The 22,123-nt window shown below is 38.6% G+C and overlaps 1 protein-coding gene across 3 annotated transcripts in view; it reads left to right on the top strand.

The window, feature by feature from the left end:
* SHOC2 (SHOC2 leucine rich repeat scaffold protein) overlaps window positions 1-22,123 on the top strand; it is a 71,453-nt gene that overhangs the window by 8,726 nt on the left and 40,604 nt on the right. For all 3 annotated transcript variants that reach the window (XM_062580281.1, XM_062580279.1, XM_062580280.1), the window contains exon 2: window positions 19,008-19,940. In XM_062580281.1, coding sequence (XP_062436265.1) covers window positions 19,238-19,940 — 703 coding nt within the window. In that variant the 5' untranslated portion in view covers window positions 19,008-19,237. The remainder of the gene's footprint in view (window positions 1-19,007; window positions 19,941-22,123) is intronic.

Raw genomic sequence — 22,123 nt, 5'->3', positions numbered from 1 at the left:
AATGGGACTTAACTGCTCTGCTTTTGGTGCTGTGAGTCAGTGGGAGGTGAATACCCAGCTCTATCGCGGGCCTTCGAGAGGCGGCCGGCCGGGTGACCTGATCGACGGCTGCCGGGAGGAAGGAGCAAAGACGGGTTGCAACCCAGAACCCTGCGCTTCTTGCAGACAAGGGAAAGGCAGAGCAAGGCAAATGGGTGCAAAACATTTACTGCTGTGAATTCGTTTCAAGAATTAAAGCCAGGCAGAGTAAAACATAAGGTATTTGGCATGGTACAATATATGGTATGATAACAGGTAGTAAAGCTGCCTGAAAGGATCCTGAAGTAGTAGTGGTATGTATGTAACTTCTTGTTCTTTAATGTGAAAAGGCTTTTTCTTTTTTTCTTCTTCCTATCCTACTTCTTTGTGTTGCAGAATACTTTCTGTCAAGATTGGTTGGCCTCAAATATGACCTGCCTATGTTTCTAAATAATTTCTCTTCATAAACATGTGAATCTGAGAGAATGTATTGATCATCCTTACTAACAATACTAAAAGAAGATTAGTTTAACTTCTTAGTTTCATATTAGTTTCTGAGTTAATGGTGTATGTAAACTGTGGATATACAACTTAGTTTCTTTAGGCAAACGTTTATGCATTATTTGCATCATGCAAAGTTGTATAATGAGAAATCTGTGTGTCACAACTTCTAGTCCTGTGACTTCCAATTTCTACTAGAACTACATTTATTATTATTATTATTACTACTACTACTACTTAAATGTGTTTCAAGTAAGCAGGCAGACTTTAACAGTTTGCATACTGCTACTTCTCTTGGGCCAGCTTGTTGGCTGTCTTTGAGGTATAGTTTCAAGAATATGTAATGTAAAGTGATCAATTTTATACAACTATAATCTGAAAATGTATTTCTAGAGCTACATCTACTGATTTTTTCCATAACGTTTTATGGTTTTACAATGCCCTTTTTCTTTGTCACTCTTTATCTGTGAAACCTTTCCACAGAAGTGAAAATATACTGCACAAAGCTCTGACAAATAAGAATGCCCCAAAGTAAGTTTCCATAAATTTTTGTTGTAAATGTCTTATTTTTTGGCACACAACTTAATACAAAGTAAGGCAGTGTGAAGTTAGAGCATGAAAGCTACTCGCCAAAATTGCTTGTCTGTATTCCCAGGGTAATACTTGCCTCCATTCATCTTACCCAAGAGTAAGTGTGCACATGCCCTAACTTTCTGTGAGTAACTGATATGGCAGAGCCGTCGACCCTGAAGTAGTTCTGCTTGTGAGCCTCTCCGAAGGTATACTGTTTTTCAGACAAAGCAGGAGGATGTGGAAGGTTTGTGTGTGAGTGGTAATTTTAAAATGCTGCTTGTTGTTATTTAGTGCCTTTTCTAAAAAGAAATCTAATAATGGTTTGAACTTTTTGCTTGCTTTTTCTCAGTAACACATCCGTGACTTGCATGGCATGTTTCGAGAGGCTGAGCAAAGGATGCTGCGCTGCAGAGAGTTCTGCCTGGGTTGGGTTGGGTTGGGCTTGTGGAAGCTCATGCACTGAGTTTCAGGTCACTGTCTAAGTGCAGACTGTAAAGTGACTGCCCAAACCTTCGCGTCCCGATAAAGGGCAAGTTTACTTTCTCTCTAAGCAGCTTTCTTGAGCAGTGTGGGTGAGATGGGTGAAGGCCGTGGTTATCTATTTTAAATAAAATTTCTCTATGAAGTCTGTGTGATGTAAATTGTTTTATGAACTGATGGAGGGACAAATTGACTGGTTAAAAAGCTTACCTTTTTGCAGATTGTACTGTGGCTCTTCTAGAGGTACTGCAGGTGCGTGTGTATATTCATTCGGTACAAATGCGTGCCACTGTTCACTAAACAAAAGTAAATAGTCAGAACTTGATTAGTGCTGGAAATGTTCCTTTAGGGTCCGTTTTTGATCACTTACTTATAAGGTGGCTACTCAGTATGAAGTATACATTCATCAGTTATAAAGATGACAATTCCAGATTTCCAAAATTTAGAATTTGGCTGGATTCTGATTTTCCTTGCTTGCAACTTACTGATTAGTAGCTAGTGAGCAGTATAAATCCTGTTACTGATCAGATCCTGGGGGGCTGGTTTTACAGTCCAATTTTTTCATCTAATGTGACCATGGGCACTTTAAATCTGAGAGTACTGTTTGGTTTTGCTTATTATTAATATAAAGCTTCTAGCACTGCCTAGAATTTGCAGCATAATGTAGATAAAATATCCAGACTTTACAAATAGTGACAACTTGAAATGAGTTTTTCTGATGTGAAAGTTGAAACATGAACACAGAGCAGACTAATCAGCCAGCATGATGAATTTTCTTTTAAATCACACTTTTCATTTGCCTGTAAAGCTTCCTCTTCTATGTGAGGTGTTGGAAGTATTTTTCTGAGATGCTATTATTCCTGTAATTCTTGTGGTTATTCCATAACCTTAAAAAAAAAAAAAAAAGCTTATTTCACACAATAGTTTGCAAAATTTGCTACATTCTTTGCTGATCACTTACAGTTTTCTTTTGATATTTCTAATGATATGTAGTGATTCTTGAAGAAATAGTGTGCATTTTATGCAAGTCTTCTAATATATGAAACAATATGTAGAAATAATAACTAGCAAATTGAGAACTGACACTAATATAGGCAAGGAAGAGATTTTAACTGGAATAGATGGTATTTTTTTCAACTTGCTTTGGCTTTGTTGTTTTTTTATTTATTTTTCTAAAGTAAAACTTTAAAGCTTCAGCATGCTTATTGTAGTAGTCTTGCTCTCTGGAAATGCCTGAAGTTTTGTCCTATGTTTTCAAAATTTTTTGAGCTTGATACATCCTTTAAGTTGAGCAATTTTGCTGATTTGATGTTTGAAAAACTACTTACAAGCAAAATCCAAATAATGCAGGTTGATTTGGGGATATGGTCACAGCTTCTACTTCTTGTTAGTGTTAACGCTACTTTTCCTAAGGAGATATCTTATTTATTAGATCCCTAATAGTTAAATTCCAGTTAAAACACAGATTTTAGTGTCAAAAAAAAAAAAAAAAAAAATTCACCCAGCCAAGTATGATTTCATTTTATTGCAGTAGTCTCAAACTTTAGTATTTTTCTTGAGCTAACTATGGTGAAGAGCTAGTCTTCCTAATCAAGTTTGTTTAGTGAAAAGATATGTGTCTTCTATTTGCTTAATAAATCCAGGGGCATGTGCAAGTTTGAATTTTTTTTGAAAGATGACAGGAAAGTACTATGTCATGGAATAGTAAAATTTTCTCATTTTATTTTAGCATTACAGTAAATAATAATTTTGTTGAAAGTAACCCTTTTTCACTGTTGATTCAGTGTAGCTTTTTTCTGGGAGTTGTTTCTCTAGTTCAGCATCTCCATTTAGGAACTATTTGTTGATGTATGAATCCAGGTCCCCAAAATAGTGATCAAATGCAATTAGTATTTGCAGTTATTTTTTATTCCAGTGGGGAAGCCCAAATAGGTGCAACTTGTAGATCTCTCTTTCTTGTCCTAGCAGTCTGTACTAGTTGCAGTTTTATAGCAAACTGGATTGTATTGGTGTTGGAACTGGTTGCCGATAGTTGATAACTGCAATCCAAATTCAGGGAAAGATCAAAATTTAATTAAGCTATACTCTTTTCTTTTTTTATAGATACTGATTTTCTTGTTGATGATCTAATGTAGGATAGAAAATGAAATGGATGCTTTTTCTATATTCTGATTTCTTCCAGTCGTTGAGAATACTGCATTCATAGTGCCATCTCCAGACATCCAAGGTCTGATGTAGTATGAACTCTGTCAGTTTTTTTTGCTTAAACAAACAAAACTTCAGACCTTTTAAGCATAATTTTAAAACTGCTAGTTTTTCAGTTTCACTTCTGCTGAAGTTATTTTATGGATATCTTTCATTTCTTCATCTTGCTCTCATTCGTCTTGAAAAATGTCACCTAATAAATGGTGAAAGCAAGTTCTGCTGCATTTTAGAGGTTTTGATTTCAGTGTTTTAAATTCAAGCCTGTGCTTCTCTTTTAGCCACTTAGTGTATTTTATATGCAAGCATGAATATCATGTTCTAGTGCACAGAACAGAATAGCTCAGTGGCCTCCACAGATCAAAACTGGCCTTCAGGATACAAATAATCTCCTTCCTTTTTCTGAAGGAGAGGTGGCAGGGTTATTTGGGCAACAAATACTTCACAGGCACTGAGCTTTTCCTTAGATACTTCTTTATAGCTTCATCCAGGTTACTGCATGTATTAGTACCATGGTCAAAGGATGGGAGGGCTGGGGTGTCTTCTAGCAGTTTCCTGCAGAATTATGGTGTGATTATGAATATAAGAGAGGAAGTGGACCCACAAAATCATCTCATTAAGATATTGCAGTCTTCTGGAGAGAGATTAAGAGCTCTTGAATTACAAGTTTATTAATAAACACTAGAAAGTAGGAAAGTGATGTATTTCTACTGTAAAAAAGATCAAGCATGCTGGATGCAACCTGCAGTAATGAGCCTGGTGATGGTAGGGATCTTCTGGCCTGGATTTAGTGGTAACATTATTTGCTGGAAAGTAAACTAGAGGTTGTTTGTGAGAGAAGAAAGCTATGAAAAAAATGTCATTTGAGCATATCTTGTATGAGGAATCATTTGAGTAGTGAGAGGACAACACAAAAATTGTCAAATAATAGAGGATGTGATGGAAAAGTTTCTCCCAACCTACACTTCCAGCTGTCAGTCCCTACTACCACAGATAAACTTTAGCCTTGACAAGCGAGAATGCTTAGTTTAAAATTTATTTGTATACTTCATGTCTGAATTTTATCCCCATAGGATACTGGTTTAATATAAGCTGATTTTATGTATAGATCTTCATTTTTTAATTTAAAGCATATGTTTATAGCACTTAATTATATTTTAATGCTAAGCTAAGGCTAACAATTGTCAGAGCAGTTATGTTACTCACTGCCTCTGTAAGAATGACAGCAGCTTTTGGTCTGGTAGGAATTTATGTGATGCAGATGGGTGATACTCAGCTCTCTGGACTGTAGCCACTTCTCTACCGTCTGTTTGAAGAATTATTATCGGAGAATGGAAGAAGAGGAGAAAAGAGGAATGATCGGGTAGAGAAGCTGCCATGAGTTGCAAGCTTATGCCCAAAGATTGGGGAGCTGGAGGGGAAGGTTTCATGGGACACAAGCCAGTCCTTCAGTCCCATGGGGGAATAAAAAGCTTGACATGATTTGACTGTTTCATGTCTTGCAGCAAAGAGAGGGATTAGGAAAGGTCTGGAGCAGGGTGGAGATTCACAGCAGTGTCGTCTTGCACCTCGCTGCAGAGGGAGTTTATGCTGTGGAGGTGGCCTTGGCCTCTTCTGGGGCAGGGGATGTCCTGAGGAAAGACGCACACCGTGCCTGGCCTCTGGGCTTTGCTCTCCTACCCGCTGCCCAGGTCTTCTCTGCTGCTGTTGTCCGCCTACCTGTCTTCCACCGCGCTCTGTTGGTTACTCCTGTGGCTTGTCTTGTCCGTAGCTCCTTGCAGTTTGCACTGAGCGCTCCTGCCTTTGCTTTTGAACCACAGCAAGTTCTGCCTGACCGTGAGGGGGAATTTCTTCCCTGTGAGAGTGACAGAGCACTGGCACAGGTTGCCCAGAGAGGTTGTGGAGTCACCTTCTCTGGAGATCTTCAAGACCCGCCTGGATGCAACCCTGTCTAACATGCTGAGCGGGGAGGTTGGACTAGGTGATCTCCAGAGGTCCCTTCCAACCTGTGATTCAGGGGGATGGTGGTGGTTGCAGCCACCATCTCATGCTCTCTTTTTTGGTGTTGTTTTCCTAGGAAGTGTCATTTCCTCCCTCTTCCTCCCCCCCCCACCCCCAAGTTTTATGACTCTCTCCAATGCTTTTAGTTTCTTCTTTTTCCTTCTGTTCAGGAGCTCTTTTCTTCCTTCCTCAGATAGTCTCCCTGTATCCTTCTAGTGCCCTTACATAGTTACAGGGCCTGATCTTGAACATGCTGTTCTGGAGAATATTGTCATACTGAAAACTGTTCAGTCCCTCGGGTAGGTTTGTGAGTGTGTATACCGTTTCTGAATGCTCTCTGCATATATCGCCTACTTCTCTGGATTACACTTGTTCTGAGAAGGGCTAATTCTCTTTTAATCTGGCTTGCTTCAGCCACGTTCCTACTAGCACGAACGCCACGCGGGTGGTTGAAATGCTCATCTCGGCCTGCCGCGCGGCGCGTCGAAGCGGCGGTCCGCTGGCGGGGCGCCGGGCGGGGAGCCGTGCCGCGGGCGCGGGGGGCTCGCGGCGGCGCCTGCCTCCGCGCCGGGCGGCGGGGAGCGCGTGTGGGTGATGCGAAAGCGGTGAATCATGTTCTCGGCTTGCTCAGTCCCTCTAGCCCGTCTCTTTGATACGGGCGGCTATTGCGCGGCGCGAGGGTCTGGAGACAAGCGCCTCTGATGAGGCGCTGGCTCGTGTTACGCTGAACCGAGAAAACGTGGTGCGCTGGGGCGCGTTTTGTGCCGCTAGCTAGTCTCTCAGACCCAAATACATCTGCTTTTTGAATGGGTGTCAGTCAATCTTGCGTCCTCTGTTTTTTGACTTAATTACTGTTGAAAATGTGCTGAGCTAGTGTAAAGGTTGCATTTTTCTGTGTTAGTCATTTGTTTTATTATGACTTTTAAGTACTCATGAACAGCTCAGATGATTCTTTGCTGAGTTACTTAAACATTTGCAAATGACATCTGTTTTTTGTCTAATATGAAGGGCAGCAAGGTGCAAGAAGATGTTATTCGTTCCAAATATGCACACAGTAAAATTTTCCTGTTCTTATTTGCCAAAATAGTGGTATGAACTTCCATGTTGCTCTGAGCTATCCTTCTTTCTTTACCAGTTTTTCAGATTTCCATTCTCTTATTTAAGTTACGAGAAAGTGCTGAGGTAAAAAGCTCTTTACTGTAGGACAGTTGTACAGTATTGTTCAATGAACTTTCTGCCTGACTTTTTTTTTTTCCGTGACTTTTTTTCTCGATAAAACAGCTAAGATTTTTCCGGTCTTAGGTTGTTGCTACTATATTCTCTTACAATGCACAAACCTTTAAAGCATGCTGAAGAGTGTATCATGCAGTTGGTTTTTGGCAAGCAGAAATCATGTGTTTTTCACTATTTCTAGTAAAAATGTCATTGAAGACATTTGTTTTTTAAAAAAATCCCTCATCTGAACAGATTTTGAAGAATCTGTTTGGAAAGGATCAGTCTTCTTTTTTTTCTTTTTTTTCCTCTTTTGAAAGAAAACATCTTGTTCCTGTGAAGATACCCAGTTTATCATACATTTTCCAAACTTGTTATTGTGTGTGAAATAATCTTTTAATCAAGCTCCTAGTTATGAGCAGAATATTGTTCACGCTTCTGTTAGCCTGTTAATTTGCAGTCATTTTTTACTTTGAAGTGTTTTGGTGTGCATTGCTATATTTCAAGTAACTCTTCTTGTTCAGCTGTAGGATCAGCAATGCAAAAATAAGAATGTAAATCTTGTAAAAACTGTTTTAAAATATATTTTTCATATTTAGAAAGATTAGTAGTTTAGGCTGAAAATTTGACCTCTTTTAGACTTCTGTAAACTTTTAGCTAATGTTTGAAAGGAGTGCTCTACAAAATTTTTTTTTCTTTTTTTTAACAAGCTAATACAGAAATGCAAAGATGCATAAAGTAAATATAAGGTGACCTAATATTTCCTCCTTTCACTGAGTGACCCTAACTTAATTTGCATTTAGTCAGTAAAATCACGCCTGCATGTTGCTTCTTTGGAGTGGCTGGGGTGCAGGAAGTTCAAAATCTATCTTGTTTCCTTATCCCCTAAGTTACATCTTGTTCTGTTTCTGAAAGTGCTTGTGGAAATGGAGTCCCTATTTAACATTCCCCCCCTCTAGGAAGGTGAATGTCATCTTTAGCCATATGAACATCCATCTCTCTCTCTCTCTCTCTCTATCTCTCTCTCTCTCTCTTTTTTTTTTTTTTTTTTTTTTTTTTTTAATAAAGCACATCATGACTGGTCTCGTGTCTTACTGCAACTCCTTAGCATGTGGTGATGTTTGTCTAAAGAAGCGAAGGTTTCAGACTGGACCTTAAAGTGTTTTGTGGCTAAGGCTCTTCTGTAGCAGGAATGAGCATGGGGAGTGTTGATTGCAGATCTAGACTTCACGTAGTTCTTCATGGAAAGGTGAACAGAGTTCTCTTCTGTGTTTATTTTGATTTTTATCCTCTGTACTGGGGAAGAAATCTATGCAAGCCTCGCTGGAATCCCTAAGAGCATGAACGAACTTGCAGGAAATTCAGATGTTGTCGTTCTTACTTTTTAGTGCTAAAGCTTTAGACACTGATTGGAAAAAAAAAAAAAAAAAAAAAACCCAAACCATGTCCAAAACAGTATCTCTACCTTATCTGGATCTCAGGAGTTAAAATAAATAAATAAATAATAAGTTTGTCATATGAAGCAGTCAAAATTAGACAAGCTTGAATAAGATTGCCTCTAGTGCTTTGTGTGACCCACACTTTTCAGAATGTGTCTTTATTAAACTAACTACTTCATACTTATGTCTTCTCCTTAGAACCTCTACTTCATTTTGCCTGCAGAAGGGATGGTGCTCATTGAATGTACACTGTCTCAATATTTTTATATCTGTGATATTATTTGGACTTCTTACGAACTCTCTCTCGTCCGCCACCTGTGCCCTTCAGCCTCCTGTCCCCATTCTTTTCTCAGCTCCTGCCTGCTGCTTCCTTCCCGGGGTTTCTCACCTTGCTGTGCTCCAGGCAGGCTGCTGGCTGTTTTCTCCTCTGTTTGGCCATGGTGAGCCCAGGCAGAGGGTGGAGGAGTGTAGGAGAGAGTTTCTCAGCCAGGTAGGAAAGGCCTGCTCAGGCGCTGCGCGTTTGACTTGCTCTGCAGGAATGCCTTGTGTCAAAAGAAGGCGGTTTGTAGGAACCAAGGAGGTGAAACAGGCTCAGGCTTTATGTTCTGAGTTGTTAGACTAAGAGTTCTTTACCAAGCACCTATAAATTACAGGGCTTTTTCAGAGGTTTTAAAGTGGCCAGAAGTGAGTATCTGGTGAAATTCACCATGACATCAGCCCAACTTCTTCATAGATTTCAGGTCCCTAATTCGAAACAAAATGATGACATAGCTTTTTATGAAATCAGCATTAAGAATTACCTTCAGCATGAACAAAGCAACATACTTCTACAATCTCTCAGTCTCATAAGCAGTCAAACCTTTTAAATCCAGTTCTTGTCTTGCCTCCTCTCGCTCCTCGCAGCCCCCAACCCCAAGCGTTGGCAGCCAGCTACAGGTGAGTATCAGACTTGAACATTTTCAGACTTTGCTTCTCAACAGGATTAAAGAAGCTTTTACCATGGATAGCACTGGTTGAATATAGCTAGGTACAGTGCCACCTGAATCACCTGTAGTACAAATCTATTTGCTTAAATATTATTTTACTGCTTTATGTCATTATGTTTAAATCTGTTTTGCTTTTGGGAGAAAACATTTGAAAGCTTTGAAAAAAGGCTTGGGAGCAATTTTACTCTGCGTCACCTTATCACGGAGTATCATGAGCCCGCGTTTCTACGGTGCCGTTAATTTACAAAGTTCCCAAAGGCATTTCTAAGTTGCATTTGCTTCTCAGGCTGTGTTCAAGTATGTTTTCCAGCAGTGCTGCGGGACAGCCGTCCTTTCAGTGGAACATGGAGCCAGTTTAACCATGTGTAGCAGCGTAGCTCAAGTGGGTAAGGACAGGAAGCGAATAACACAACATCCAATTGAAACTACAGGGAGAATTTGGGTAGGCAGAATGCAGCTGACCACAGAAATATATGTAACAGTTAATGATTAGAGTTTGGCTGGAGTGGACAAAGGTACTGCAGGAAAAATATTTCTCTTTGGCAATTTATAGCTACCATACTACTGCTTGCATCTGAATAAGGGAGGGTGGTCCATAAGGCAGAGTGGTCCATCGCATCATGTTTTGGCAAATGTTTGCTGAGCAAAAAGAGAGTAGAGTGTTATAATTTACATCAGATTATCTGAATTATGACAGTTTCCTTGTATTCTTATTCTATGCCTGTGTATTAACTTGGTCTGAATCGGTTTGATTTCAGCAGGTATAATATATTTATCTGAAATGATCAGATTGCAAAAATAAACCAAAAAAACTCCACCAAAAAGTTAGTTAGGCAGTAATGGGGCAAGTCTGTATATTTTTTAAAAATTAAATTTTTAGAATATTCTAAATTTGCTAAGTTTTGGTTTCCTGTAGCCCTTAATATTTAAGTATATGATGTAAACTCATGAAAAATTTGACATCCTTAAGAAAATGCCCCTAGCTGATCACTGTGCTTTTTTTAAATGATTTTTTTTCCTTTTAATTTAATTGTAATGAAGCTAAAATGTATATTTCGACTGGAAAATTTGAACATTATTATGGCTGTTATGTTTTCTCTGTGAAGAATGCTAACCTTTTCTAGGAGAGGTTTGTTTTCTCAGAAAGATTAGATGCATAACGTGTTAATGACTACTGAAAGAGAATAGATTTATAATTGGAAACGTCTAAATAAGTGTGTATTTTGGGGGCTTTATCAACCATTTATGTCTTTCTAACATACCTAGATTGATTGCAAAGTAAATCCTATTGTGTGTGTCCTCAATGTGTTAATCATTTAAACTAGCTTTTTAGTGAAATGACTAAATCCAAGCTTTTGTCTTCCAAACTGAAGATACAGAACAACAAATAATCTTAGCTAGAAAAAAATTTAACAGGAGTCAGATATTGTGCACTGACAAGCTGCTGTATATTGTGGTGTGCGTTCTTCACATCATATATTCTAGCAAATACTCCTCCTTTTCTTGTTGGCCAGACTTCCGTTAGAAGCATGTTCTAAGTTGATTTTCAGACAGGCTATTTTCTTAGCAGAGTGACCCTCTGCAAAGAGATCTTGTGACTTACACAGTCATTAATTATGGTCAGAAAATTCAAGGGACTGAAAGTCATCTGGTGCTGAACTTTGTGAAATGGGTCAAAATTATTACATAAAAGCATTTTGAAGATGACAAGAAAACTTAGTGGATCAAATTTAGAGACAAAGAAATAAGGAGAAATACTTAAAATAAAAAATATTCCTGATTTTTTTTTCTAGATAGTTTTGTGTGGATGCTACCTTAGATATTAATAGAGCAATGCTTTATTTAGCTGAATTGAGATTTAGCATGCAGTTAGTTCCTATTTCTGTAGGATCAACATACCAAAGTAGTTGGTAAATATATTGCCCCGTTGTTGCTTTGTGTGTTTACTTTCTCTCCAACCCTTCATTCTTTCTTTGTCTCCTGTTTGATTGGTTTTGTTTTGTTTTGATATATTGTTTTTAATTGTTGAGAGGAAATGATGATCAAAAGAAAAATATTTGATGTTGGCTTAAAATCTTGCATCATCACCTCTACAGGGAGGCCAATGACATTTTATATCAAGCTGTAACAAAGTGGGGGTGGTGGGTTTGCTGCCTTGTTCAAGGAAATTGTCAGGACACCTAAATAGTAGTTCTGGGTGTTGGGAGGCTAATGGTGACATTTCTTTTACTGTGGGAAGAAGTAAGCTTTTGCTGCGGCAAGGTGATTGTTGATCAAAGGAGAATAACAGTAGACTGTCCCACTTGTTTCTGCGGAAGATAATTTACTGCTGTTGATGCACTCTTTGTATATTAATAAAAATGAGATAACATACAGGTTAAGGAGGTGCTATTTTTTTTTTTGTTGTTGTTCTTAAATGTGTGTCAGGCCTTGTCTCCACTAATGTAATTTGTACCTGTTTCGTTCTTGGACTTTCCTAAACCAAGTTGTCTGTTTTGGCTAACTTATTTTCTAACATATCTAGTTGTCAGGACCTGTACTAAGACAGGAAAATTTGTCTAGCAAGTTAAGATTTTTGAATTTCATGTATTATGTAGGATTACATTGCCTGCTGGTACTGCAAGTTTCCATGGAAACGAAGACATGCAGCCCAGCAGGTACCTGCTGAAGGACCACACATGCAGGAACTCCCTTTTCACATTGTAAACCAAGCTGCCTCGGGGAGTTAGGGAGTTAGCAGAATCCTTACTGATTGCTCTTAGAGCCTGTTTCTACAAAAGCATGAAATAACATTTTATTATTTGAGCAACAAATAATGTTCTTCTATTTTTTTAAAAAAAGGAAAAAAGCCAAAATGTTTCATAAAATAGTATTGGAGCATGTATAAAATGAATTATGGATCATGTTCTGTATATGCAACTTTTGTACTTCAGGGTCAGTCAGGGTTATACTATGCTAGATGAGTTTATTGGGGCACAAAAGATTGCTTATACCCCATAAGGACTCAGAGCATAGGTGATTTTCTATTTACTAGTGTGTTTTTTGTCATGACAGATTTGGACTTTGGTATGTGACATGGCACACAGTGCAATCGAGGACTTCCAGCAAGGGCAAATCTGATGATTGGTGAATGAAAAGACAAATTCTGAAGCTTAGCTATTGACAGCAACATCTGTGTGCCTGTATACGAGCTGCGTAATTGAATGGTTTTGTAGGAATCTGGAAGACGACGTACAGGATGATATGCCTGACTTTTGAAGTACAAAGTGATAACCTAGAAACACCTCTTGAAATTGATCTGCACATTTATAGTAATTTCAGGTTTAATTGCACATACATTTGTAATTATGTATTCACAGTTAGATTTGTCTACAGATTTAAGAAACTACAAGACCATATGCAAGCCTTAAAATGGTACGTTTGTCAGTGTGCTCTTTCTAATGTTTGTCCAGTGCTTCCTTCTGCCTCCAGGTTTTGCTTTAATGCAAGGTCAGGTTGTGCTTGGCTATTCTGCATCCCTGGGAGTAGCAGGAGGCCGGGAATAGTCTTGGCTGCAGTCCTTTAGGAGATGAAGATATCTGAAAGGGCTTAGTGGGCTGCCGTGGTCCATGCCTACTCTCTTCCCCAGCTCCACAGCCTCAAGCTGGATGTGCAAGCTGCCCCCTCTGTGCGAGGGGGCTGTGAGCGAGTGCGGCCACAGGCGGGTATCCTGAAATCAGACAGGGAGGTTTAACAGTCTGTCTTCTCTAGTGAACAAACCAACCGTTGCAGTTGGCGCTGAAAACCGTAGCAGTATTGTGCTGCTGCCATTGACAGTCCTCTACCCTGAAATAAAGGATTTTTCTTTCCAAAGAAGAAAAAGAATGTGGCTGGCTGGCATATTTCAGGAGCACTACATTTATCAACATAGATGAGGCTACTTTTTTGATCTATGGCTGTGTGATGGCTAGTTTTTCTCATGCTGTTTCCATAACTTCTCAATGAGGTTTTGTGTTTAAAGGAGTAATGCAACCACTCGGTGACTGATTCAGCAGTTTATTGCCAGCTGGGCTCATGGTAGCTGTAGCAGCAGAAACTCAAATGCACTTACGCAGATGAAAACTCTGTACGTCAGATGTTTGAAGCTGGTAAATGGTGGGAGAGAATTTGCTTTGTTTGCAAGTGAGTAGTTGACTTAAGCTTTTGGGGTTTTGAAATGAAAGTAGTGACGATCTTTTTTTTTTTTTGCATATGTGGTATTGAGAATGGAAAGTCTTTGTAGCCACTTCGGCTAAGCTTGAAATTTCATCCATTGCTTATTGATATGTTCTAGTTTGTGGTGTAGTGGGATATTTTTAATATATCCCACACTATACCATGTAAATGCTAAATACTTCTAAGAAGGTATTTTTTTAATCTGCTATTTGTTTGTGAACAAGGGTTGCTGAAATTACTAGAGAGCGTTTGAACTCTGCCTTGTTATTAAAAGCCATTTATGTCTGACTAATTAGATTATACTAGATCAGAATTGCCATCTCAGAACACTGTTTTTTCCCTTATATAGTGGAATTGTTTGCTTACTCTGGAGTGTCAAGTATGAGCTGATTTCTTATAGTTTCCTTTGACATGTGTGATATTCTGAATGAACCTCTTCTACTATTAGGTTTGAAGAGTCCAAGCCATGGCTTGTGCGCCATTGCGTTAGGTTTAGTATAAAAATAGAACAAAGAAAAGTCATTCCTATTCCGTGATACAAAATTACACATGTAATAAATGATTCCTCTTTTCTGTGCTGACTTATAGGCTTGCTGCTACATTATAGAAGAAGTCCTATTTTGTTTGAGTTTATTGTATTGAACTTTAGTGAAAATGGTGCTTAAATTTGGACTATTCTGAGCATATAAAATATTTGTGTTTGAAAGTGTTTCTTCCGTCTAGTAAAACATACAACAGGAGCCAGGCAATGTTGAAGGAGAGCTGTAAAGAGTCCGTCTGCAAGATGCTGCACCATGGTGATTTTCCTTTTGCAGCGGGGACTGCTGAGAAAGAGGGGATGTTTAAGCAGTGGGGGAACATTTTTAGGTAACTAAATATCTCTTAATTGAATGGTCAATTTCTTCTCCAAGGCCTGTGTATCAATTTCCACCCCTTACTGCCCTGCGCTCAGCTTTCGTAATGAATGAATGAAACCTGTTGAAGCTCTACAAAGCCTAAGAAGTTACCAACTGGTTTGTCCTGAATTGTGAGACAAAATTGTGCCTTTAAATACTGTGTTGAAAGTGGATAACACTTCTTATTCACATAAAACCATGTTTAAAATATGTATTTGGGGGAAAGTCTTTATTGAGCTGTGAGGTAATAGTGGTGGTGATTTTTGCTGTAAAATTACTTTATCACAGTTGGTAGGAGACAGTTAAGTCTTTCACAGCCTTCTTTGCATTGCAATGGGCTGAAATCCTTTATCTCAGGGCTCATACTGTATTAGATGGTGACCAGGAAACATGAGTATTTACGTTACCAAGATGCAGGTGATTAGTTTAGTATTATTCCTAGAATTGCAGACATTATTGTTCCTACTTTACCCATTTTTTATGAAGTAATTACTACATAGAAGAGTAAGAGCAATCTCTTTTCAATTATCCATACATATTAAAATAATGAGCAAAAATTTGCAAGATTGATGTGTTTTTTCGAGCAGCTAAAGAAGTGGTACAACTTAGTTTGAAGTTGTGTTGTTTCTAAAGTTTCCTCAGTTACAATTGACAGAAACAAGTGAATCTGAGTTATAGTCACTGACTGTAAGAATGAGTGAGTCAAAACCCTGATGCTGGTTATTTATAGCTATTTAAAAATTTTATTTAACAAAAAATACTTGGAACAGGAGAGATTTTTTTTTCCTTAACTTTTCTAAGACTCTTATTTTCCTTTATATACTGCACCAAGCCAGAATCATATTCAGTTTTCCAAGTTCTCCAGCACATAATAGTTAAATGTTTTTGTGTCAATTAATATCGACAGGAAGTCAGTTTGAACAGCATTGGAAAATGGAAGTGGTTGGCAGAACTGGCTAATTTCACTGAGTTTCCTTTTGCTAAAAATAACACTAAAAGAAGCTCTCCTTTTGAGATACAATGAGTGCTTGTTTCAGTAAAGTTTAGAATTGATGGTGACTCTTGTCCTTTAATCAAAAGGGCTTGAAAAGTATGAATAACCTTTTGAAAAATATCTAGTTTCCTCTGTAGTATTTGCAATTAAGCTCACATCCTCCAAAAGTTTATGTACATGTATGTGAGTAACTCCATTAGCTTGAATGATCTGTCATGGAAGTGAAAGTTCTCTTGAAATATGAAGTATATTCTCATTTATCTTGTATCTAAATTTGCTAAAATAATTTTAGACAGTTTCAATGCCAAGTGCTACAAGTTATGAAATAGTAGCAATTAAATTAATTTCTTGTACTTATTTAGCTCCGTTTGTGCCTCTGCAGTATGGCACAAGAGCATCACTCTGTGCTTGCGGGAATGCCTGGAGCAGTCGTTCCACAGACTGGGCCAATTTTGGGCATATTTGGTTAGGAAGAGCTGCGGCTCGTCCATCTCTTACCTGCTGTGGAAGCTGGTGTGTGGCGCCTGAGAGGGCTGCGGGCAGAGGAAGGGCTGTCCCCTGCTCCCCGTGGCCCCTGCGGTGCCCTGCTCCCCTCCTGGTGGGACCCCCCACCCTAAAGCCGCGGGGGAAGGAGAGGCCCCAGCAGCGTGGGCGGTGATGGGGATGGTGCTAACGCTGCCTTACGGCCGAGGCGCCTGCCGCTTTGCGGAGTAACCGGGTGAAACCCGGGTGCTGGCGCAGAGCGGCGCTGGGCTTTGCCGCGGGGCCGGCGGGGAGCTGGGGTCTCGGCTGGCACCTCGGAGTGGAGGGATGCAAGTGTGCTTAGCTGTTACCTTCTTGTCGTTCTCAACAGGGTACGTGTTTTGAATAGCTACTGCGCTTAGCTCCGATTTCTCGGTGTTAGAAAACCGTGGCTGCCTGTCGTTGCATGTGAGTTGCCTCCTCCCTAGTATCTCTAACTTTGGAGAAGAGTGTAAGTGTCTAGTAGTGACCCTTCATATCACCCTGATTTGTGCCAGGAATTTTCTTTGTGTTTCAGATGATATTTAAACTTTTTTTTTTTTTTTTTTTAAATCCTTTTATATAGGCAGAATTATATTCCAGGAAGGAACAAAAATATAAATGTTCATCTGACATATTTTAATGGGGGAGGGCTTCCCACCCCCTTTTTAGGTACCGGTACATGTAATTGCTAAGACACTGAAATGTGCGAAGATTATCTGAAATATTTGCATTACTGAGCTCCTTTCACCAGTACTAATCTCCAGCTGTCTTCCCTTTCTGAGTCTCTTTCAAAATCTATGTCTGCTGTAGTGCATATAAGAAATTCGCCAAATCTCCTCTGGTATGTCTTAAATTTGATTAAAATGAAAGCTTGTGAGAGCAGCGACTACTTGACTTTTTTTTTCTTCACTTTAGGTGTTGGATTTGTAATAGTAGCTGTTTGGCACTGCTGCATTACTACAGTTTGCTCTGTGTATCAGAATTGAGAAACTGCATGTGTTAGTACTCAGTTGTATCTGTGGCACCTTCTAAAGGCAGTGAAGCCAAGCTGGCAGTCAGTGGAGGTTCTTACCCTTTAGTCAGGTGCTATCCTCCTGCGTTTTTGCATTTCAGGATGATTACTTTTCCTGTTGCTGGAGTTTTGCAAGTATATGGATTATACAGTGATGAAAACGTGTTTTAAAATACAGTGCAAAGAGGTTGGTAATCTTGGGAATAGCAGGGGTTGGTGGATGGAGTGAAAGCTGGATGGAAATCTAAAGCATGCAACAAGAAACTGGCTTGTGCTTCTGCGGAGAACTCTGCATTGGAGAAGATTTCAAAGTTAAAAGCTGTTTATGCTGGATTAGCAAACTGCTATTGTCCTTTACAGCCAAATCCTTTGAAACACTGTAACTGGAGGCAGTGCGGTTATTTGATATTATGGGTTTTGTAGCATGCACTTTGCGATACTGTAGTAGCAGTAATGAATCTGAGCAAGGGCTGGAAGTTACCTCCTGGGGTGTTCTCTTTTGAGCTTTGTTACTGAGCAGCTCGAAATGCAGCTGAGGTGAAGTGGCTTGCCTGTCTTACTCTATCCCTAAACAGATTTTTCTTAGGCTTGTTTTTTAAATGGATGAATATACTGAGTGAAGTGTGCACCCATGAGCTTTCTGAGCACGTGTGCGTACTTGAAGGTAAGCATAGACAGGTAACTGTGCAATTAAGAGTACAGGTATTTGAGCTTTGTATCTCCTGTTCTTACTGGTGGCTTACTTAAGTATACAAAACATTATTTCTCTGATTTTGGCTGGGAGCTTTATGAACTGATGTGAAAGGTGGAGTGTCAAAAGAAGGACAGAGTTCCTGTGGTGGTTTTAAGAGGATTTTTACATAGCTCTTGTGTCCAGGTGCTTTTCTTAAATGCAAATAAAATTATCATCACTGAATAGTGCATAACAGAGGTAATTTTTTTTTTTTTTGGGCTAAAACACAAATTTACTGTTGCCACTGACTCTTTATTTTCTTTCATGAAAATGCATTCACAAACCTCTTCAGAGTATTCTGAATCTTGAAGTTCTTGCATGTTTCATGGGTTTTGAATTGAAACAGGAATCAAAACTGATTTTGTGATGCCTGATGATTTTTTTTAAGAGTGTAGAGAGGACTCTGTAGGTTTTAGCCCATCCCTTCAGTAATTAGTGTGCATGATATTACTTGGAGAAAGACCCAAGATACTGTTTGCTTTTGAGATGTGCTATATCCTACTCTCAAGAGAAATTCCTTCCTAATTTTGCTTGTCTTGAAGCATAATGTATTATATTCATTTTTAGCTTTCAGCTGACTTTTTGATAGGATTATTCCAAAATGTACTACTTCAAATTTTAAAAATTCTTCATGTTTACACCTTCAAAGTATACAAAACTGCTGATCACTGGCAGCATTCTGCTTCATATTAAAGATAGAGAGCTGTGATTCAGACTAGGTCAGAAGAGAGATCTTGAAGTGGTGTGTTCATATTACAGTACCATGTATTACATTACTGTAGATTGAATTGAGGACCTTTGGTGCCAAAAGAATGAGGCTGTACAAGTCTGCTTGAAGAGACAGGCACTTAAAACTGTAGCAGATCCCTAATGACTGATGAGGCATGGAGAGGAGAGAGAATATTTATGTTGATGCCCAGGATGTTACACTAAAACAGTAGCTAACACATAAGACTAGTGACAGAAGCTAGTGACTAAAATGTGCTAATGAAGGCAATATTATGTTTCAGGATTGTATTTTTTTTTCTTTTTTTTTTTTGTGTATACTAGTTAGTATAGCTTCCTTACCACAGTGGGTCTTCTGAGCAATATGCATAGTATTTTTGTTGTAGCACTGGGTTTTTCATTGGCGTTTGAAGATGAGCAAATTATTAACATGAGTCAGCAAGCACAGGCATGATGTAGAAACATTCAACATTTAATTTGGAAGAGAAGTTTTGTATTTACACTAACTTTGGCTTCTTTTCTCTCCTGTGTTACAGAAATACTAATATGGAACATTTGACCTTCTAATCTCTAATAGTTGAATCTCCTGATATCAGGATTAGGAAAGAGTGCCTTCAGAACCAATATGTAGCAAATGGGTATCGCACCTCGGACGCTCCTCTCTTGGTTCAACACTTGTATGTTTTAAGGATCCTTGTAGCCTCACCAGTGAATTGTTAACGTCGGAAACGGATTTCATGTGGTGCTTGCTAAACACTGAGTCACCATGAGTAGTAATCTAGGAAAAGAAAAAGACTGTAAAGAGAAGGATCCAAAAGTCCCATCATCAAAAGAAAGGGAGAAGGAGGCCAAAGCCTCTGGAGGATTTGGGAAAGAGGGCAAAGAAAAGGAGCCTAAGACCAAAGGGAAAGATGCCAAAGATGGAAAGAAGGACTCCAGTAGCACACAGCCTGGGGTAGCCTTTTCAGTGGACAATACAATAAAACGACCTAATCCAGCCACAGGTACCCGCAAAAAATCCAGCAATGCTGAAGTGATCAAAGAGCTAAATAAATGCCGGGAGGAGAATTCAATGCGCTTGGACTTGTCCAAGAGGTCTATACACATGCTTCCATCAGCTATCAAAGAGTTAACGCAGTTAACGGAACTTTATTTATACAGTAACAAATTGCAGTCTCTACCGGCAGAGGTGGGCTGTCTTGTGAACCTGATGACACTGGCCCTGAGTGAAAACTCGCTCACCAGTTTGCCTGACTCTCTCGATAACTTGAAGAAACTGCGCATGCTTGACCTTCGGCATAACAAACTTAGAGAAATTCCCTCGGTGGTGTATAGGCTAAACTCTCTCGCCACTCTTTACCTACGCTTTAATCGTATAACTACTGTGGAAAAGGATATCAAAAACTTGTCAAAACTCACCATGCTTAGCATACGAGAGAACAAAATCAAGCAACTACCTGCTGAAATTGGTAAGCGATTGCACTGATTGAAAGTTTAATTTTTTGCTTAAGTTCATTTTGCAATTCAGTTAAATATGCACAAAGTACCGCTTCTTGAGGTGCCTTTCTGCCTTTAAAACTTGCGTAAAATTGTGCCCTTGATCATAGTCTTGCAATGTTAGCTTATACTGAGAGTAATCAATACCTTGCATGTATTTCTTAAACAAAACTCCTTTCTTCTCGTCTTTAATCTTAAAAATCAGCTGTAACTTTTATCATGTTTGTTTTATTCTGTCGCACGTTGTGTCTTCAGAGCCTGAATAGTTTTAAAGAACAAAGATACAGAGTCAGATTTTGTTTTAAGGCTTTTTTTATAAATCATTTATGAACAGTTGTAAATTATTAAAAGTCATAAACACATTATGGACATGAGTAATATGTTACAGAGGGGTATGACCATGGTAATAGAAGGTAGAATAGGTAGCTACATGCTATTGTCGTGAGCAAGCTGTTGGAAGCCAAAACAGTTGATAATGTCGGTTAATGATTCATGAAAGCAACTGCCTTTTATAAGTCATGAATGTATTATCGTAATACATGGACTCCTAATATAAAGTGACCAAATGTTGTATGTATTGTTGATGGCTGTTTTAAGGAACTATTTTTTTCAAAAACTGTTATAAAATTTTGACAGATAAATATGAACTAGTCTAAAAGTGGCTTATTGATTTAGTGTATTACAGAAAACGTGCTGGAATAGCTGTATCGCCAAAGATGCATCTAATGGGTTTCATGCATCTGTTGCATGAAAGCATGTCCTTGTTAGACTGTTCTCACACAATATTGCAATATTATCTATGTGCATCATGAAGAGGAGATTATATCACAAACCTTTTTTCTATCTCCAAATTTTCAAATAAAAGCATAGCTTAGCGCATTTAGGGGGAGCAAGAAGAGAAACTTCATGCATTTAAGAAACTGCTTTAAGTGTAGGAAAAAAAAACATGCAAAAGATGCTTAGTCTGTGTTGCACTGCTAGTAATAATTCCTGTGTCCTATTTTTAAAAACTGGTGCCAGGTGTTTTCCTGTTAATGTACTCTTACATGACTAGGTTAAACATCACTGAAATTTGTCCCTATAGTCAATAATTTTTGCAAAGTTTGGGAGGTGCTCTTATTTGGATCCCTTACTGATATTTCATACAAGCAGTGCTGCCTTCTTTCTCTTGCACCTTGGTTTATAAGAGATGTAAGATAACTTGACTAGTAGCTTAATAAGTCTCCAGGATTTTCTGCCATCAAAAACATGTTATCAGCAATGTCCAGCACAGACAGCTTCTGCAGGGTAATAGGCACTGAAGAAATGTAATGAAACTGTCGATTCGTTGTCTCAGTCTTTGGTTGCCTGCAGGTAAATTTGTAACATATTCTGTCATAGCCACAGAAACATTTTTTGTTTCCTCTAGGCAAGAATTAAATAGTTAACTTGGTATATCTTCTGATAAAAATGATTTTCCAGTTGGCGCTAGCATCTCAGCAATCCTGGGAATTTCCCCTGGGAGAACCAAGGAATTATAAGCTTGACCTATTATTTTGACATTTCAGTTTAAATCTAACAGTCTCTTTGAATCTTTCACTGATAAGAGACTCATTTTGGAAACCACAGGACTGGCGTTTGCAACTGAAAACAGTTTTGCGCTGGGATTCTAGCTATGTGAAAAAATCATTACTAATACAGCCAGTTGAACTGCATTATACATTATTGTCAGTACTTTACCTGGGTCTGTTCTGTGGCTCTGTTGTTAAATATAATTAGCAAAGAGTCAGCCTCTGAAGTACAACTGGGGATAGTTCTGCATAAATTCAAATTACTATGTGTGAAGACAAAACTTTTTTGAGATCTTGCATTCCAGTGTTTGGTGTTGCCCTTTAAAACATTTTGTAGATATGTTTGATACTGCAGGCATTATTTGTATTGGAGCATTATATCTCTTGAAGCAACTTTGTTTCTCACCTATTTGTTTATTGAATTCTTACAGTTAAGTTTCCATTAAAATACGTATTTTCTGCATGTATTGGTTCTCAATAGTCTTGAAAGAAAGTGTGTATAATTGTTCCATGGAGAAATAGCAAATATATATATATAATTGCTTCCATCTTTTGTATTCCATTTTTAAAAATATTCTTATTGTGACATGCATACTGGCAGTATT

This window comes from Rhea pennata, chromosome 7 (genome assembly GCF_028389875.1).
Source record: "Rhea pennata isolate bPtePen1 chromosome 7, bPtePen1.pri, whole genome shotgun sequence".
Classification (NCBI taxonomy): Eukaryota; Metazoa; Chordata; class Aves; order Rheiformes; family Rheidae; genus Rhea; species Rhea pennata.
Note: the sequence above shows the minus strand (reverse complement) of the source record. Positions and strands in the feature narration are given on the sequence as shown.